Source organism: Schistocerca nitens, chromosome 3 (genome assembly GCF_023898315.1).
Source record: "Schistocerca nitens isolate TAMUIC-IGC-003100 chromosome 3, iqSchNite1.1, whole genome shotgun sequence".
Classification (NCBI taxonomy): Eukaryota; Metazoa; Arthropoda; class Insecta; order Orthoptera; family Acrididae; genus Schistocerca; species Schistocerca nitens.
The window spans coordinates 176,952,266-176,971,202 of record NC_064616.1 but is presented as its reverse complement, the minus strand read 5'-3'; the positions used below and the strand labels follow the sequence as shown (position 1 = coordinate 176,971,202).

At 39.2% G+C, this 18,937-nt stretch overlaps 1 protein-coding gene across 1 annotated transcript in view; it reads left to right on the top strand.

Annotated features, from left to right (window-relative positions):
- The window catches only part of LOC126248118 (paired amphipathic helix protein Sin3a-like), a 306,715-nt gene extending 288,637 nt beyond the window's left edge, over nucleotides 1–18,078 (top strand). Inside the window, exons 23-25 of the mRNA XM_049948797.1 lie at nucleotides 2,763–2,971; nucleotides 7,580–7,862; nucleotides 14,123–18,078. Coding sequence (XP_049804754.1) covers nucleotides 2,763–2,971; nucleotides 7,580–7,862; nucleotides 14,123–14,371 — 741 coding nt within the window. The 3' untranslated portion in view covers nucleotides 14,372–18,078. The remainder of the gene's footprint in view (nucleotides 1–2,762; nucleotides 2,972–7,579; nucleotides 7,863–14,122) is intronic.
- Nucleotides 18,079–18,937: the final 859 nt, after the last annotated feature.

Genomic DNA, 18,937 nt, shown 5'->3' with positions numbered 1-18,937 from the left:
GATAAATCCTTTGTCAAGCTAGAGTACAAAACATGCAAGCCCCCCCCCCCCCCCCACTCATCACACACACACACACACACACACACACACACACACACACACTTGGAAACCCTGTACATTGCTGGGTGGATTCATACTGTCACAATTGCAGATCAGTAGGTGGACTAAGGGGGGACGGGTGTACAGGGGGGGAGAGGAGGGAAGCAGAAAGAGGGATGGGGGTGGGTAGTGGCTTGGAAGAAGACAGCTAGTTTGTTGGGTAGCAATATGGGACGGAGGTATGACAGATGCACAAGTACCAGAGCCAGTGGCGAGTGGCACACGGTGATGGTGATGTCAAGACAGGGCATTGGGAGGAGGGTGGGGGGGGGGGGGGGGGGGGAGTGACAACACAGAGGAAGAGGAAACTGTTGTGTCAAGGGTATCAGGACAGTGTGTTAATGAAGACTGAGGCCAGGATGGTTATGGGAGCAAAGGATGTGTTGCACGGATAATTCCAATCTGCATAGTTTGGAAAAGCTTGGTGGTGGACGGAAGGATCCAGATAGCCTGGGTTGTGAAGCAGCCATTGTGATCAAGCATGTTTTAGTCAGCTGCATGTTTTTTTGTACTGGGCAGCTGGTTGATTGTCAGACCGACAAAAAAACTGTGCAATGATTGCAGAAGAGTTTATATATGACATGACCGATTCCACACCAGGATAAGACTGTGACAGGACTGGAGTAGCACTTCTGACTCCAGTCCTGTCACAGGCTTATCCTACCCCATCTGAGACATAGCCACATGTGAAAGCTGCCATGTGGTAAGCCAACTCTGCTGCAGTCACTGCACAGCTTTCCAGGTCGGTATGACGGCCAACCAGCTGTCCACCAAATTGAATGATCTCCACCAAACTGTGGTTTGGAACGAAGCTGACCATCCAATGGCACAATATGCAGCTTAACACAACATGCTCTATTTCAGTGGCTGCTTCACAACCTGGACCATCTGGATACTTCCCATGGCCATCAGCTTTTCTGAACTACACAGGTGGGAATTAACCCTTGCAACACATCTTTTGCTCCCACAACCCCTGGCCTCAATCTCCATTAACCAATTGTTCCCACACCCCTTCCCAGTCCATGTCGCTACGTCACCTTCATCGTGCGCCACTGTCCACTGGCTCCGGTATCTGTACATCACGTGCCTAGCCAGTGCACCAGCCACCCCTCCAAGCCACCAGCTAACCACCCCCAACCCCTCTTCCTGGTTCCCACCTCTGTCCCCTCTACATAACCTATTCCACCCCACCCCTATCTAGTCCACCCGCTGAACTGTAATCCCTGCATTGTACATCTAGCCAGCACTACGTTCTCTCTCTCTCTCTCTCTCTCTCTCTCTCTCTCTCTCTCTCTCTGTCTCGTGTGTGTGTGTGTGTGTGTGTGTGTGTGTGTGTGTGTGTGTGTTTGTGTGTGTGTGTGTGTGTGTGTGTGTGTGCTATTTGGTGAATGGTCTCCTTTACTCCTAAATTATTTTCATTCTACCAGAACTTTCCTACTGTATTTAAATGAAGACTTTAACTTACTTCAGGCAGATTTTGATGTCACAGGAAATTCACTAAGTATTTCTTCTTCTCTCTTACCTGGATAGGCATTGATATTACAATAATACAAACTGGATTCATGTGCACCACACATACAGTAAAAGCCATTTTTTTATTGCTTATGTGGACGAAGTTACGGATAACTTTAAACTAAGAGAAAGCAATTTATAAAATTTTTATCGTAGGTTTATTTCAGAGGCTGTTCTGAAAATTTAATTGACCTTCCTCCAAGTTTCCTTTCTAATTTGATGTTGACGTGGAGGTTCTTATCAATTGGTCCACAAGCATTCTGCTATATGAAGTCATAGCAACCAACAATATCTTTGCAGCATATTAAGGATAAATATAGTATGATTATTATGATTCCATGTGGCATTTCATACAGAAATAAAGCCTGTATAAAATACATCAGGAACCTGTAGATTACAGAAAGTTTTTCTTTCTTTTGCTTAAGAGAGGGAGTATAATGCACCATTTTTGTATTTAGTTTCACGATTTATAACTTCACACTTGAGTATATTCATTCTGGAAGTCAGTAAAGCACAACAACCATTTGAATGAGTATCTTCTGACATGGGTTCCACATAGAATGACAACTGCAAACTTCACTCTCGACACACATGCCAATGGCCAGCAATATCCCTACAAAATTTTGATGTTTTACACTTTAAAAAAATAGATTAGTGTCATATCTTTAAATAAGATTTCTCTGAATCTATTAAACTGAATAAACTGGAAGGTAACTGAATCAAAAAGTTTTAATCACAACAAAACATAAAATGGTACTAGTAAAATCCTTAGTTGCTTAGATGCTTTTGTGTGATCTGTATGACATGTCTCCATGTAAAAGTAACTCTTTTGTAGATTACTGTTTTATATTCCATGTTTGGTATGTGTTAGCTCTTGTTTGACCTAATTTTTTTCAAATTGGTAATTCATTAGGATACATTTCAGTACTAACATATCAGTATATTAGATATTATATAAAGTTGTTTAATCTATCATTACTTCCAGTTATTGTTCAAGCCCCAAACTATTAATATTTCTCAGATATAGAAAAAAAAATCATAGGAGACAGATTAATAAACTGGATTTTATTTTTTCCCTCTGCTGTATGACATACTGCATATATAGCACTATAAGAATGAGTTCATAACACAGATTTAATTTTGTGTACCAGCTGGAATCAGAAATTGGCAGTGCACAAAGAAGGAAGCCAGTATTCTTACCTAGAAATGTTCGTATGTGGAGACGACGTTCAGGTCATTTGGGTTCGCTGACAGATTATTCAGAAGATATTTTGGGTGAAAGAAAATATATATATGAATTGGAGGACAATCAGGAAATTGATGAAAACCAGGAGGATTCTGAGAGACAAAACAGTGAAAGGTAAGTAATCATCAAAATTTTACTTTTTCTTAAACTTGACTTGGTATAGAGCTTCTAATAGTACTAATATTGTGATATTAATGTGTTAGATTGTGAACAGCCTGCGCAAATACCAGTTCATGTGAATTCAAATTGCCAGAGTATGTTGGGAATGGATTAAAAAGCAGCATTCACCATAATATACAGCCAATACAGGAGGAATGCACTTGCTATTTGCATTGGAAAACAGTAATATATGAGCCTTTCAAGCACTTTAAAGTTCCCCATTTTCCAGTAATCTAATTCAGTGTACATAAAAAGTCTACACATATAGATAAGTACACTGTTTACTCTTCGGCAGTTATGTTGCACATTGAAGCATCTGTCCAGTACTGCACTAACATAACTTCTTGTTTCAGGCCTTACAACAAATCTTTAACAATTGCCTGTATCTCTGCAATAGAAAATATTGAATATGCAGATTATCCATCCATGAGGGCGTGTGGAAAGTAATGCCTCAAAATTTATGTGAAAACTCTTCCAGATTTTTAAATAGAACAAAGGTTACTAACATTCTAAATCCTTACTCTTCATGTATACATATTTAGCTTTCAAGATAGTCACCCTGGCGGCAAACATATTTCTCCCAATGAGAGACCAGTTTGTTGATACCATCACTGCGGAACATTTGACTTTGTCGATGGAGCCACAACCTCGCCTCTGCTTGCACTGCTTCGTCACTATCAAAATGAAGTCCTCGAAGGTGTTCATTAAGTTTCAAAAACAGTTGAAAATCGGCTGGAGCCAAGTTGGGACTGTATGGAGATTGATAGATGACAGTGAACCAAAAGCATCTGGTTACTGCAGATGTTGCAGCGCTCATTTGTGGTCTGGCAGTGTCATGCTGAAGGAAAGTGTGCTTCAAGTGTGGACAGACTCTTCGAATTTGAAACTCAATTATGAGAAACTGTTTCTCACACTCTGTCATAGTTAAGTTACACATCATCAAAGTACGTGCTACAATTCGGAACCCTGTAGTGGCAGAGGGTTGCTAATACATAGACATGAAGAATAAAGATGTAGAATGTTAATAATATTTGTTTTATTTAAAAAGCTTTAAGAGTTTTCACAAAAATAAAGAAAATCAGAGGCATTACTTTTAGCACAGCCTCATACATAGGCAATGCTGTCATTAGTAATGGCAGTTTAGGGATAACTGGATTAAACTTGACGAAATTCTTATTCTACTAGCATCAAAATGTTACCTTTATTCTGACCATTTCCACCATCATTGTGATGTTATTGTGTCCAGTAAAAAGCTTTCAGTGTCTGTCAAACTATTTCCCATTCATAATTAATGATGACATACAATCCTTTCTGGCATCAACTGTGTATGTCATCTGCTGCATACCACAGGCTTCAATAGTATTAAATTAATGGATGGCTCAAGAACAGTGTTACACAGTTGATGCAGTATGGTTTTGTTTCTTACCCATCTACTCAGGGGGTAGAAAAATAAACTGCAGCAGGTACATCCATTATATTAATAAGTGATTTCTGTAAGAATTGTTGTGTTCATCATTGCAAACATGTATGGTGTGATAACCACATTCCACCCTCCTCCTTCCATTGCCCCCAACTCTCTCTCTCTCTCTCTCTCTATGTGTGTGTGTGCATATGTGTGTGTGTGTGTGTGTGTGTGTGTGTGGCGGGGGGTGGGGGATGGGGGGTGAACTCATATTGCTGAAAATCATTGTCAAGCATAAATACAAATCCAGACCTCCTGCATATCTGGAACAGTTGTCTTAAAGAAGCCCATCAAAGCTTGTAGATGTCCTGATATTTCCAAATACTATAACCAGAGATTCTCCCATGTGATATGCAGCAGCGTGAATTGAAAGCATGTCGTGTAGAAGCCATGCTATACCACAGAACTGACAATTGTAGTATCAGTAGAAGCACTGACGTGAATGAAATAGAACTGCCCTAGATACCTGCCAAGGAGGAAGTAAGTGCTATGAATATGGAATATATGATGCAGTTTCTTCGGCAACCAGCAATTTATAATCTATACAGGACAAGGCTATCTAAATAACCTTCACCACAGATACAACTGTCAAAACCAGTTTTGAGGAGTTTTTTTTTTTTTTTTTAACTGAGAGCAAGCTTGTACTAAAGCAACATTAATACATTGGCACCTCATTGGAAAAAGTGCATAGCATCAAACTGTGGCCAATAAAAGTGTGTTTCTACATTTAATGTATACCCAGATAATATGAAACATGGTTAAAGGAAATCAATTCATTAGCATCAAGATAACTTGATCTCATGTCTGGAATCTTACAAATCTCAAGTAATAGGGAAAAAGCTAAGTTTTGCATTAATTTATTTATTCTCAAACAGAATTGCTATGCTTCAGCACTAACCTATGTACCCAACTGTTGTAACAAACAACTTCATTAATTACAGTTGGATTAGTGATGGTCAATGTTATAGGTTTAAACGGAGCAAAAGTAATAGAACATTCTGAGAACATTCCTGTTAGTTCAAAAGCTTTCAAATTAGATAACATTCTTTTCCAGAATTTTTGTACGTGCATGAACAACTGCACTGTTTCCTTACTCATGAGTATGTCAAGCATATATGTATTTCCTGTGTTGAATGAGTCAAGCACTCAAAACTCTTTCATCATCATCAACTCAGTCACTCTGGTCGCCACATTCAGTTCTTATGATCTGTCTAAACTTTTTCCATTGAATTTGTTTGTTTCACCATAGATTACTTTGGCATACATTTGCATAAAATATTACTTCTTGAGCTCTGGCTCAGTAGAATAAAATTGTAAACTAGCAGTGTAATGCACAAACAAGGTATAAATTATATATTATTTCAAAATTAATGGAAACAACTATGCTCAGGAATCAGCTCATGTGCTGGCTTTAAGAATGATCTAGTAGTTGGACATGAGGCACATCAGAAGTCAGTCCAAACATTTAACACACTCTTTCTGCCATCACAATCCAATGTGATGTGAACAAACTGAATGTCAGCAACTGGGTGGTAATCTCTAATCCTGTGGTTATTTCTAAGAACGCAGTACCATGACATAATTTATGTTATGACAATGTAATGTGGAACATAAATGATTCAGTGAGAGTAAAATGGTATGATAATCATTCCTCACATTGTTTCGGAAAACAGATGAAGTTTATGTATTATTTCTCAAAGCAGCTTATCTACCTTGTTCTGGCTATTAAGTCTTTGGTGTTGTAGGCTGAAGTTTAATTTATTAGTCCCATTTATGCTCTGCAGGAATGAACTGTAGCCAAGAATTGCATCACTGTTTTACGTAATAAAGTGCGTCATAAGTTACAGATGCTTCCCAATGAATGCATTGTATTCCAAGATAAAAAGGCCCTCACACTGATACCTCTGTTTATCTGTGGTTTACTGAGCACACGGGAATTTCCAACACCTCCTGGGGCCCACAAAATAAGTCAAATTTAGCATTTATCAGAAGTCTTTAATCAGTTTTCAGGCAAATGTTATGGTACAAATTCCTGTGTTCATAATCAATGACACTGTACAACACTGCACACTGCTTGATCAATAGCACAAAAGGCCTCTGGAAACAGTCCACAAGTTATATTCATCCTTTTTTGAACAACTGGCCCCTGTGTGGTAGACTAGTATTGGCCCATTGTTATTTTAGTTGTGTCTGTACAAGGTGGCACCGTAGGTAAGATGCAGGAATATTATTTGGAAGTAACAGGAGTTCAAGTTCATGTCTGGCCATTCAGATTTAGATTTCCTGTAGAACGGTTGCAGGAGAATGTTGAGATGTGTCTGTAAACAGAACTATAGTTGGTTTCCTCTCCTATCTTTTTCCAGTGATACTCATGCTTCATATCTTATGACCTAATTGGCCATGAGATATGACACTGTTTGCCGGCCATAGTGGCCATGCGGTTCTAGGCGCTACGGTCGCAGGTTCGAATCCTGCCTCGGGCATGGATGTGTGTGATGTCCTTAGGTTAGTTAGGTTTAATTAGTTCTAAGTTCTAGGGGACTGATGACCTCAGATGTTAAGTCCCATAGTGCTCAGAGCCATTTGAACCATATGACACTGTTTTCTTTTTCCGTTTTAATGAACCTTACTTAGGCATTTCCATTATTTTGTCAGTTATCTGTGTTTGTCTACAGGTAAATCACAGTAAAGCTTAAATTTGTATGTTTGCACTTTGAGTCAAGTTTCTATAGTGTGTGCACATAAGTTATTTGAAGCAGGAGCAATTAGCTCAATCTACATTGTACATCTGCGCACCATCTTAATCATTGGGCAAAACATAATCCTGGGTAGAATACAAACAAGCAATGGGTAATGATAGTCATGCCACAACTCCAAGAGAATAATGTGTGTGTGTGTGTGTGTGTGTGTGTGTGTGTGTGTGTGTGTGTGTGCGTGTGCGTGTGCGCGCGCGCTGAGGATCTCAATGTCTGCATGATAAGTGGTTTCCTTTACTCATTCCACTGTTCAGCTTACAGACACACTGCATAAATTATATCAGACTTAAGTACTTTTGTCATGTTAGAGCGCTCATTTCACTTTTGATCACTCTTCATTTACAGCAGTTCAGATGAAGAAGAAGAAGAAGAAGAAGAAGAAGAAGAAGAAGAGGAGGAGGAGGAGGAGGAGGAAGAAGAAGAAGAAGAAGAAGAAGAAGAAGAGGAGGAAGATACAAACATTGTTTCTTCAACCAACCAAGAAGAGGAGACGCTTATGAATGCCACAGAAGTCAGAGCCGCTGATAGTACTTTGTGTAACTTCAATATTAATCGATATCGCATGGTTTTTGTTGTAAATCAAGAAAATTGTCTTTACCGACGAAAATCATTTAGCAGGGCACATCAGGTACGCTACTTTCCTTACATCCTTAAATTTAGCCTGGACGCGTATGCAATTGTTCATTAATGATGTTACAAACTGAACACTTGCTGTGACCCTTACTAGAGCACATTTCTTGCATGTATAACAAAGGGAAAGTCATTGGTCTTAGCTTTAAGGAAAACTTCATTTAATAGAATATGAAAACTGTACTAAAAGAAGTGTAATACTAGTTATAAATTCTTTATTTATTAATAAAGACTGTTCAAATTGCATGTGTAGTCAGTGCCCCTTCCTCTATAAAAAGTTGTTACTCAACATAGTGTGCATTTGATGGTAGTTCCCCATTCTGTAAAATACTTTATCCATCTGTGAACACTTCTCTTGTCAATGGCATCATCTCAATAAGTAAGCTGAACTCTTCTGTATATGTTGTACAGCTTAAGCCTGTGGTTGTCAACTGATGGACCATAGGCCACAAGTGGCCCATGGATCTGAGCTTCTGAAGAATGTTGTCTTCCTGCTCAGTAACAAACAGAAATACATACAGAGACAATAGTATTTTAAGATCTGCTTAATTTTAATTAACATTGCTGAATTCGGCCATAAGCCCAGTAAAGTTGGCCGCATTGCCTCTGCGTTGTTAGGCGATGAGAGAGAGGTGTGTTTTATTGTTAGTCTTCCAGTACTGACAACTCACGAGCACGTGTAACTCGTACCGATCAGCTGCTACGCTTTTAATTTCAAGCGTAAGTAACATGGGTTCAAGAATGCCCATCATAGAGATTGTCATCTTCAGATGCGGCACATTTTCATAGCAGGAAATAAATTAAATATGACATTACATTAACTGTGTTATAATACAATGCATTCAGTAGAAGAAAACTGACAGCCAAAACATTTAGTAAACATTTGTGATGCATTTAAATATAAGTACAATTACTGTTCTTAATCAGTTAATCATCCACTCACACACACAACAATAGAACACTTCATCAGGCAATTATAATTTCGTAACTTTGGGGTCACCGAGGACGACAGCAATCTGAATCGGAGAACAGTCAAAACTGAGTGTTCCAAATGGTGCCAACTTTTAACGGGCAGTATTTGTGGGCAGGCAGCCAACTTGTCATACCCTTGCTATAGCTAGTCCACTGTGGACTCATAATATACAAATCTATATAGGTTACCAATTAATAGTAAGTTTGGTGCGTATGTGGCCCGAGGTGTCACTCGGCATTGTCAGTTTTGGCTCTTGAGCAAAGAGGTTTGATGACCACAGTCTTAAACCCTCTCATTTCCCTTTCCTAGGACCTCAGTACTTTGCTTCTGCTTGTGTTACTCACTTGCAAGAAGAAGAAATTTTCTGAACTTTTGTGTAAAAGAAGTAGAAGTCACTTCAGTTGCATGTGCATTTGTCAGCATCACAGGGTGAGCAGCAATTTACGGGTGTTTGCTGATGACACTATGGTGTACAGGAACGTGTCATCATTGAGTGACTGTTGGAAGATACAGGATGACTTAAACAGAGTTTCTAATTTGGGTGATGAATGGCAGCTTGCTTTAAATGTAGAAAAATTTAAGTTGATGTGGATGAGTAGGGAAAACAATCATGCAATGTTCAAATACAACATAAGTGGTGTGTTTTTTGACACAGTCACATCGATTAAATATCCTGGTCCTCTATGCGATAGATAGACTTATTGACAATTAACCTGTGGCAGTGGGTAAAACAAATCTCGTGGCATGATGGTGTGCCAACTGATGGCTATTTCTCTCCTGTATTAGGCCTCAGATGTCAGTGTAGGAATAACACATATTTAACACACCAATCTTCTAATCATTATGTCATGTTATGAAATATGAGTCACTACTTCTCCCTCAGGTAACTCCTTGGTCTGAGCGGACTCCATTCCAGTCCTTTCAGGTAGAGGAAAAATCCTAGGCAGTAGCAAGGGTCAGGAAAGGGTCTTCTGTGTGGCAGTCTAGATTTACTAAGTCTTCAGCTGTGGATGCAGACACTTCCATTTCTGTTATGCTCTTCAAAATCATACTTAAGATAAACTATGCTCATTCACATAGGACATTTTAACAAGAAAATTCACACAGAACAGTGTGTACTGTTGCTTGTGAGTTTCATGTAAGCCCATTGTCCAGTGTATAGGAACTTAACACTGATGCCCCTACGTGTATGCCATTTGCTTTACATTACATGAAATACATGTACAACATTTACTAAGTAGACACAGTGCAGAAAACTAAACTGCACGCAGACTTTGTGTACTTTTCTACTGTACAGAAAAGTGAGTGACCAGACTGCTGATTTTGATTGGAAACTTTGATTGTGTGACACTGCTCCTATTCTTTTCAGGAATTTATCAAGCCTTTCATTATGATGCATTATGTACACACTAAATATTTGGTAATATTTATTCTGCTGTTTTCCCCAAAACAAAATATGACTGAATATTCACCAGAATGAAGTATGAATTGATCCAACAAAAAGTTTCAATCATGTAACACATTGGGCCATATTTCACCAGTCACAAACTTCATACTTGATCAGGTTTTGCAGTTTCTGAAACCATTCAACACATAAGTGAATGGCTATAATGGCACCTTAACCAAGAACATTCCTATCTGGCCATAAAGGTTGGTGTTTTCATTTGTTTTCTGTAACTCACATAAAGTATTGGAAAATCTGTGAAAAGGACAGAGGGATTCTGTCCCCTCATCACTGCCCAGTCTAATCTTTTGCTCTGTCTGTAATGACCTCTTCCCTGATGAGTCTTTAAAACCTATTCTTCCCACCTTCTTAATCAAGAGCATTCCTGATTCCTTCATCTTGTAAACAAGTGAGTCTCAATTATAACAGGGCAATGGCCACTAAACAAGTAAACACTGTTAGTGTGGGAGAGGCTTGAGGTGTAACGATGTCAAAGAGTTTGTTTTGTCATATCCTACAATGGTTAGCATTACATATAGCCATTGAAATTCGGTTATTTACGTTTTTCATTCAGTTAGTGATCTGAAGGCTTTTTTTAAATGTCAGAATTAATAATATTGCAGTTAAGAAATGTGTGTGCATCTCATTCATATTTCTTGCATTATAGTTCGTATGCTACTGATTCTTATTTAAATTGGTTTTTAACTCAAGAAGTGTTACATAATACAACAGTGAATGTTAGATTTCTCACTTAAAATTATTTGAATGAAATGAAGAATTTTCTGTCAAAGACGATATATGTAAGGGTAGTTATATTTTATCCAATTATTGTGACCTTGTACATCACTGTGCTGATTTTCTTCAGTTTGTTGACCCACAAAAATGTAATTAATGAACACATATGAACATTATATTGTTAAACATTTCTGCTGCACCGAAATTTTACAACAAGATTCACACACACACACACACACACACACACACACACACACACACACACACACGAGCAAGCACATCTCATGCACACATCACTGCCAACTCCAGCCTCTCAGATTGGAATGCAACTGGAGGCAATGGGTGGGGAAGGGGACGGGATAGCAGGGTATTGGGGGGGGGGGGGGGGGAGAAAAGAGCATTGTCTGGCGGAGCATGCAGAGACTAGACTGCCAACGGGTGCAGAGTCAGGAGGCTGTGGAGCAGGGAGTTGGGGGGGGGGGGGGGGAGATATAGTAGGTGATAAGAGGGGGGAGTGGAAACTGTTGGGTGGAGGGTATGGAGACAGTAGGCTATGTATGTTGAGGCCGGGATGATTTCAGGAGTGGAGAATGTGTTGTAAAGAGAACTCCCTTCTGTGCAGTTCAGAAAAGCTGGTGGTGGAGGGAAGGATCCAGATGGCCTGGGTAGTGAAGCAGCCATTGAAATCAAGTATGTTATTTTCAGTTGCATGTTGTGCCACTGGGCGGTCTACTTTGTTCTTGGCCACAGTTTTGCGGTGGCTGTTCATCCTGGTCGACAGCTAGTTGCTAATCATATATAAAAATCTGTGCTATGATTGCAGTAGAGCTGGTGTATGACAACAGATGCTTTACAGGTAGCCTGGCCTCTGATGGGGTAGGTTAATCATGTGCCAGGACTGGAATAGGAAGTGCTGAGTGGGTGGATTGGGCAGGTCTTGCAGCTGCATCTTCCACAGGGATATGATCCCTGTGGCAAGTGGTTGGGATTGGGAGTGGCATAGGGAAGGACTAGGATGTTGTCAAGGTTGGGAGGGGAATGGAACACCACTTTTTGGAGGGATAGACAGGATCTTGAGTAGGCTGTCCCTCATTTCAGGGCATGATGATAGGTAATCAAAGCCCTGGTAAAGGATGTGGTTCAGTTGTTCCAGTCCAGAGTGGTACTGGGAGACGACGGGGCATTCCTTTGTAGCTGGTTCTTGAGGGTGGTGGAGGATTGGTGGTGTGTAGGGAAATGGCATGGGAGATCTATTTGCGGGCTAGATCTGGGGGTAGTACCTGCCTGTGAAGCCCTTCATGAGACCCTCAGCATACAGGGCAAGGAAGTTGTCACTGCGGATACACTGTCCTCGGGTGGCCAGACTGTACGGGAGGGATTTTTTGGTATGGAAGGTATGGCAGCTATCGAAATGCAGGTACTGTCGGTAGATGGTGGACTTAATGTCGATAGAGGTGTTGATGGATCCATCGGAGAGGAGGTGTTTAGTGTTCAGGAAGGTAGTTCCTCTTTAAAGGGAAGGTATACAAACAAATCCATGTCACAGCCATGGGCACCTGCATGTCACACTACAATGCCAACCTGTCTATGGGGCATCTAGAGGAGACCTTCCTAGCATCTCAAAAAGCAAAACCCCTAGTCTGGTCCAGATTCATTGATGATATCTTCATAACCTGGACTCAGGCCCAAAACGTCACATGCTCTTATTCCTTGACAACCTCAACACCTTCTTCCCATCTTCTTCATGTTGCCCTCCTCAACCCAGTGTGCCAATTTTCTGGCCACTGATCTCCTCCACTCCATCAGAAGCTGGGCCACCTGGGAAAGCAGGCATGTTTTGTACTGGTATGACTAACAACCAGCTGTGCACCAGGATGAACGGCCGTCGCAAAACTGTGGCCAAAACAAAGTAGGCTACCTTGTGACACAACATGTAGAGGAATATAATATGCTTGATTTCGATGGCTGCTTCACTACCCAAGCCATCTGGATCCTCCCCTCCACCACCAGCTTTTCTGAACCATGCTGATGGGAGTTATCTTTACAACACATTCTACACTCCCAAAATTATCCCAGCCTTAACCTACTGTCCCCACACCCTCCACCCAACAGCTCCCCCCCCCCCCCCCCACTTCCCATCACTTCCTCCCTATTCTTGCCCCCTCACCATCTTTATGTGCCACCCTCTGCCAATGCACCCACCATTTCTTTCCCTTTCCTCACTCTCATCTTTTTCTGCTCCCATCCCTCCTCCCACCTCCCTGCCCACAGCCACCCAACACTGTACCTGTTGGCAGTCTAGTCCCTGCACCCTCTCCCCACCCCCACCCCACCACCACCTGTACTCTGCTGTCCATTACCTTACCTTGCTTGCCTCCTCCAGATTGCCGCTTCCATTCTATCTGACAGCTGCATTCTAGTTCAAACTGCTGAAGTTGTCAGTTATGTGTGCATGAGATGTGCTTGCTTGTGTGAATGAATGTGTGAATATTTTCTTTTCTGAAGGTTTTGGCTGAAAGCTAACGTGTAAGTGTATTTTCATTATGCCCATCTGCAACTCAATGTGTCATCTTTACTGTGGGTAGCAATCAATCTTTTCCTTATATTGTTGATATTCCAACCTGGAGTTTCCGTTGTTTGATTTTAGCTATCATTAACAGTTAGCTAAGGAGATATATACTGATTTAAAATTAATATGGTGTACTCGCTAAATATTTTCATCTAGGAACACACCCAATAATTTACAGTTAGCAGTACCAGTTTTTGCAGCCAAAATACTACATACATTATTTATAATGTTTAAAAAAAAACATATAATTGCATGACTGAAGTTGTTTAATGTGAAATAATTCGTAACACCTTTTTCATATAATACTTTGCTGCAAAAGTGTATTGTTTTCATATGACTACATCTTATTATACTGATTAATGCCTGCCTGCAGACTGCTGTTGTAAGAAAGTGCTTAAACTGAGAACTATATTGAGAGACTAATTGGTTAGTTAGAATTTACTTCTAACAAGTATATTACAATTTACTTCTAACAAATATATGACTAAGATTTTTTGTGTAGGTATGGTTGTATTTTATCTGTTTGGTTTGTTACAGTTACATTCTTCCATATCTATGAGACTTGGGCTCAAATTCCGCCGTTGGCATGTCAGTTGGATGGCAGCAAATGTCTCAGAGATGCAGCACAGGGCATGCGAAGACTGGTTAATGGGCCGTGGTGAGAGTTTTGTTCCAAACAGAACTCATGTTGAAACAGTTAATGATGTAAACAGTCCCCCCTATCGATCATACAATCGATATCGGGTGGAAAGACTAAGCGCACCAAGTGGGTCAAGTGGAGAATAAAGTACTACTGGAAAATGTAGACGTAGTTAGAGTAAATGGTCTATATGTGAAATTTACTAGTACTGCTTTATCTTTAACCCTTTCATTCCCACATTATGAATTCAGCTATGGAGAAACTAAAATTGAGTATATACCCAACAGATGGAAAATATTATAAATCTGAAATCAGTTAACATATTATTTGGTAAAACTGTTAGCATTACTAGGTACAAAAATGAAATAAAAGTAACAGTTTATGAAAAATAGAAATTGACAACTGAAATAAAGACACCAGCAGTTTCTCGAAATACACATGACTTCATGTGATAGTCTCTGAAACAATTCTTTTTTGCCATCAAACAGAAATGTACCCCATATTTTCTGCACATGATATGTGCAAAGCCTTTTGGGCATAGTTTGCACTGTCCTTGCTTGACATCATACTCTGGGCAATGTCCAATATTGTCATATTTGACACCAGTACTTAGATCTGTTGATAGCTGCACCTTTCTTTTCTTTAAATTTTTCTCACTTCTGTGCAGTCTCCCTTCCCTTTTCGTGTCAGCTTTTCCACTCTTTGTCAAACCTGTTGATATATCAGCTTGAAATTGCTTCAGTGAGTACTCATTGGTTTTCTGCAGTTGCCCTTGACATCACCTGTACAATAGCCAGCTGTTTACAACTGCTACCCCAGACATCAGAATACCAGTCTTATACACCACTTCTTAGATAGTGTGTCAATTCTATACAGCTCCAGAGGCATGTCAGCTTTATCAACACCTCCCATGAATGTACTGAACTCTTTTACAACAAATGGCCTGTCTATCAGTCCTTTTTTCTATAGCACGCCAAATTTTCCATTTCAGTTCCAGCGCTCTGGCAGCATATGATGATATGAGATTGATGGTTTTCTTATCAAATCAACATATAAGGGACAGGTTAGACTTGGTTTCAATTCTCGAGCCTTTACTAACATGCCCCAGTTTCTTCAGATCTCTTTCATTTGGCAAAGGATTTTTCCCATTCTGTCCTGCCTACTAGTGCCAACACAGATCCTGTCTAACGGTGCCAACACAGAGTGTACCTTCATCTTTTAGTGCTACTGCCAGTTGCAAGGATGAGAACCAATTATGAAAATATACATAGAATTTTTGTCCTTCAGGTAAATCTTAATGAAGTGCCACTACTATGTCTCCAGAAAATCCAAGTCCAAAACCATCATAGGTATGTTTACCCACATAAGGACAAAAATCATACATAATTACAAATGGACCTGCCCACATGAAAATTTTGAAATCCCATGTGTGGGGTTTATTTTGAATGTACTGTTTCAAGTAACTGCAGCCTTGGAATGGCGCAGCCTGTTTGCCAACAGAATTGTATTATTCTACTGGAATTACTTTCATACCACGAAGAAATGTGTTGAGAAATATCTGTATTTTAAATAGTCTTGATCAGTTCTTGGTTTTCTATTGGTGTTATCCACTGTACTAAAATACTTCATAATTTTTCAGAACCTATTTCATATCATTATACCTGCAATAGGAGGGTATCTACACATCACAGATTAGTACAGTTTGGTAGCCACCATTTTTACAAGCCCTATTTGGAGTAAAATTCCCAGAAGCTGTTCAGTTTCGACTTCCACACAGCTGAGTACCTGTCCATCTTTTTGATGAGCAAACAAATTGCTTTGAATACAGATTTCTTTTATAATACCACATGTAATAAATGTTTTCAAATACATGAGAGGAGTTTTAAAATTTGTTGCAGGGTAGGGGAGGTACTTGCACCACATAATATTTGGTGACTCAAAATTTATTTCCGTGAATGTACACTCATTACCATGATTTTTTTGGATAGATAGTTTTGTCTCAGAAAAAGGTGAATTACATGATAAAAGTGAAGTTATATTAGGCCCTGGTACAGATGAATTTACTTCAGATACACTACTAGTATTTGCTTTAGGGATGAATGGAAGGGACTGCTTTAAATGAACTATACTGGTGGAATCAACATTCTGAGCTTTGTCAGTGACAAACATTTTGTCACATAAATCGAAGAGTTCATCACCAACATTATTATTATCACATCATCATCATCATCATCATCATCATCATCATCAGTATCATGAGACAAATCACTAATTTCTGACAAATGGCCATTGTTTATACATGGACCGAGTTCATGGATTTCTCAGTGATAATTTTTTCTGAATGTTCCATTGTCACAGTCTAATTTCAGTCTACCAGAAAAATGGAATTACAATATATACAAGTTTTCTAAGTTTTGGCCTCTAATCGAAGGCCACCTTGTGTGCTAGTCACAGCTGCTAGTCACAGCACAACCTGAAACAAAGCAAATGCAATATTTACAATAATTATATCTCAATTTATCACTCATTTTCTTAATATAAATAGCAAAATATAGGCAACTGCTTTTTCTTGACAATTATTAACCTTATACTCCCAACATTCTTCCCAGACTTCACACATCTGTATCGAGATATATTACTACTTCAGACGTTATTTTGTTCATAGTCACTTTGTTAGAGCAATAATACAAGCATAATCTCCACCATAGTACCAAAGAAATAACAATTCACTGGTAAAATAAAAATAAAATGAACATAAATTCACCTTACCAACAGTCGTGTAACATGAACTCCAAGTCAAAGAAATTCATGCACCTGAAATGGGTACATGCACCACCAAGTGGCAAAATTTCTTATTAGAAGCATGTTGTCCATCAACAAGAAGGCAATTTTAAGGATCAACACACACAATACTATGTATAACAGCATTTACTATGGTGTTGTCTCGGAACTACACTGGGAATGAAAGGGTTAATATGCAATAGGATAGACTTAATAAATATTTGTAGAAACTTTCCACTGAAAGTAATATAGAGATTTCAACTCAGTAGATACTTAGTAAGCTGCAGCTATAATACAAAACATTGCATTTTAATAAGCTATAACAATTTTTTCCGGTACCTGTATGTAACTGGACCTTCATATATTCATACTTAATGGTTATTTATTCAAGACTAGTGAATAGGAATAAGTATAGTCTTCTTGTCTCAGTTCACATTGTGTAGAATGTGACAGTCAATGACTGAATCTGAATCTTGTGTGTAATAATGTAACACCCGCACCCCACACCCCCTCGCTCATTGTTATTTACTTTTGTCACCTTTTTGATGCTATTGCATGTTTTTAAAGATATTCATTAGATGTGCTATTGTACTTAGCTGTGATAAGTTTTACAGTTTTACCTGTACATACTCATGTTTATTTTGTCAAGTACTGTTCCTTGTAAGATTTTTTTTTGTTTTTCCTCCCTGATATCATATCTCAGTAGTTTAAAAAATGCTGTTTTACTATTAAAAGAAAGGAATCTTGATGTTTAGCTTCTAGTTGTGACTTCCATATTGGCTAAAGATAATATGTTTTGCATGTATGTGATGTTTCTCAGCAAATGAAGAAATATTCACAAGTAAATCTTTATGTTCTTAGGGAAAATGTTTGTCATGAAGGTTTTCTTTTTCTGATATCCAATCACCACCACAAGATGTGAGCTGCTGTATCATCTCAGCTAAAACATTTCTGTTGTATTAAAAATTTATGTTTAGGTTAGTATAAAAGATGTATAATTTCTGTAACTGACAGTTATCTGACTTTGTTAAGCCTTTTTCCTTCATGTGAGAAATATAGTAAACTCTGTAATTTCAGCTCACTTTAAAATCTATGTAACAAGAATAAAATTTTTCTTTCAGAAGTATTGTGCTAAATACAGGTCTACATCCTTTCCCATGTTTACAACATATGAAAGAAGGCAACAAATGAAAATATAATTGGTCACATAGATATTAGGGCTATTTAAAATGTTCTTGCACAGCCCCATCTGTAATGACAAGGTCATGAAAAATACATACAGGGTGTTTCATTATCATAACCCAACCTACCATGAGCAGATATCATGTGACAAATAAATAGGGTCTCAAGTGAGTCTGACTGGTCATCACGGCTGACTGCCTTGCAGTGGACCGGGTTTGAGTCCTGGTACTGCTGGGGATTTTCCCATGGTGGGAGGACTGGAATGGGATGCACTCACACTCCTGATGCCAACTGAGGAACTACCTGACAAACTAGTTGTGGCTCCAGGTCACAAAAGCTGACAACAGCTGAAGCATAGTGTGCTGTCCCCACACCCCTCCTACCACATACAATGATGCCATTGGTGGAGGATGACACAATGGTCAGTCATCTGTGGGTGGAGTTTAATGGTGGTGACTTTAAATGCATTATTCAGTGATGAATTGGAAACTGCTTGTGATTAAGCAACATAAAGCAGCATACAGGCAATCACAAGATACATTGCTGCATTAAACAAGAGATTGCACCCAGAAACTGCTTTGAACATTACTACTGACACAACCTTTTTTAACTACTTTTTGTGTGTTGCTTCCTAAAACCCTTATAAACTTGAATGCAGTCTGTGTCACAATGTTCAAAGTAGTTTGTTGGTGCAAACCTCTGATTAATGCACTAAGAATAGTAATTCTGTGACACCATGTTCTGTGATG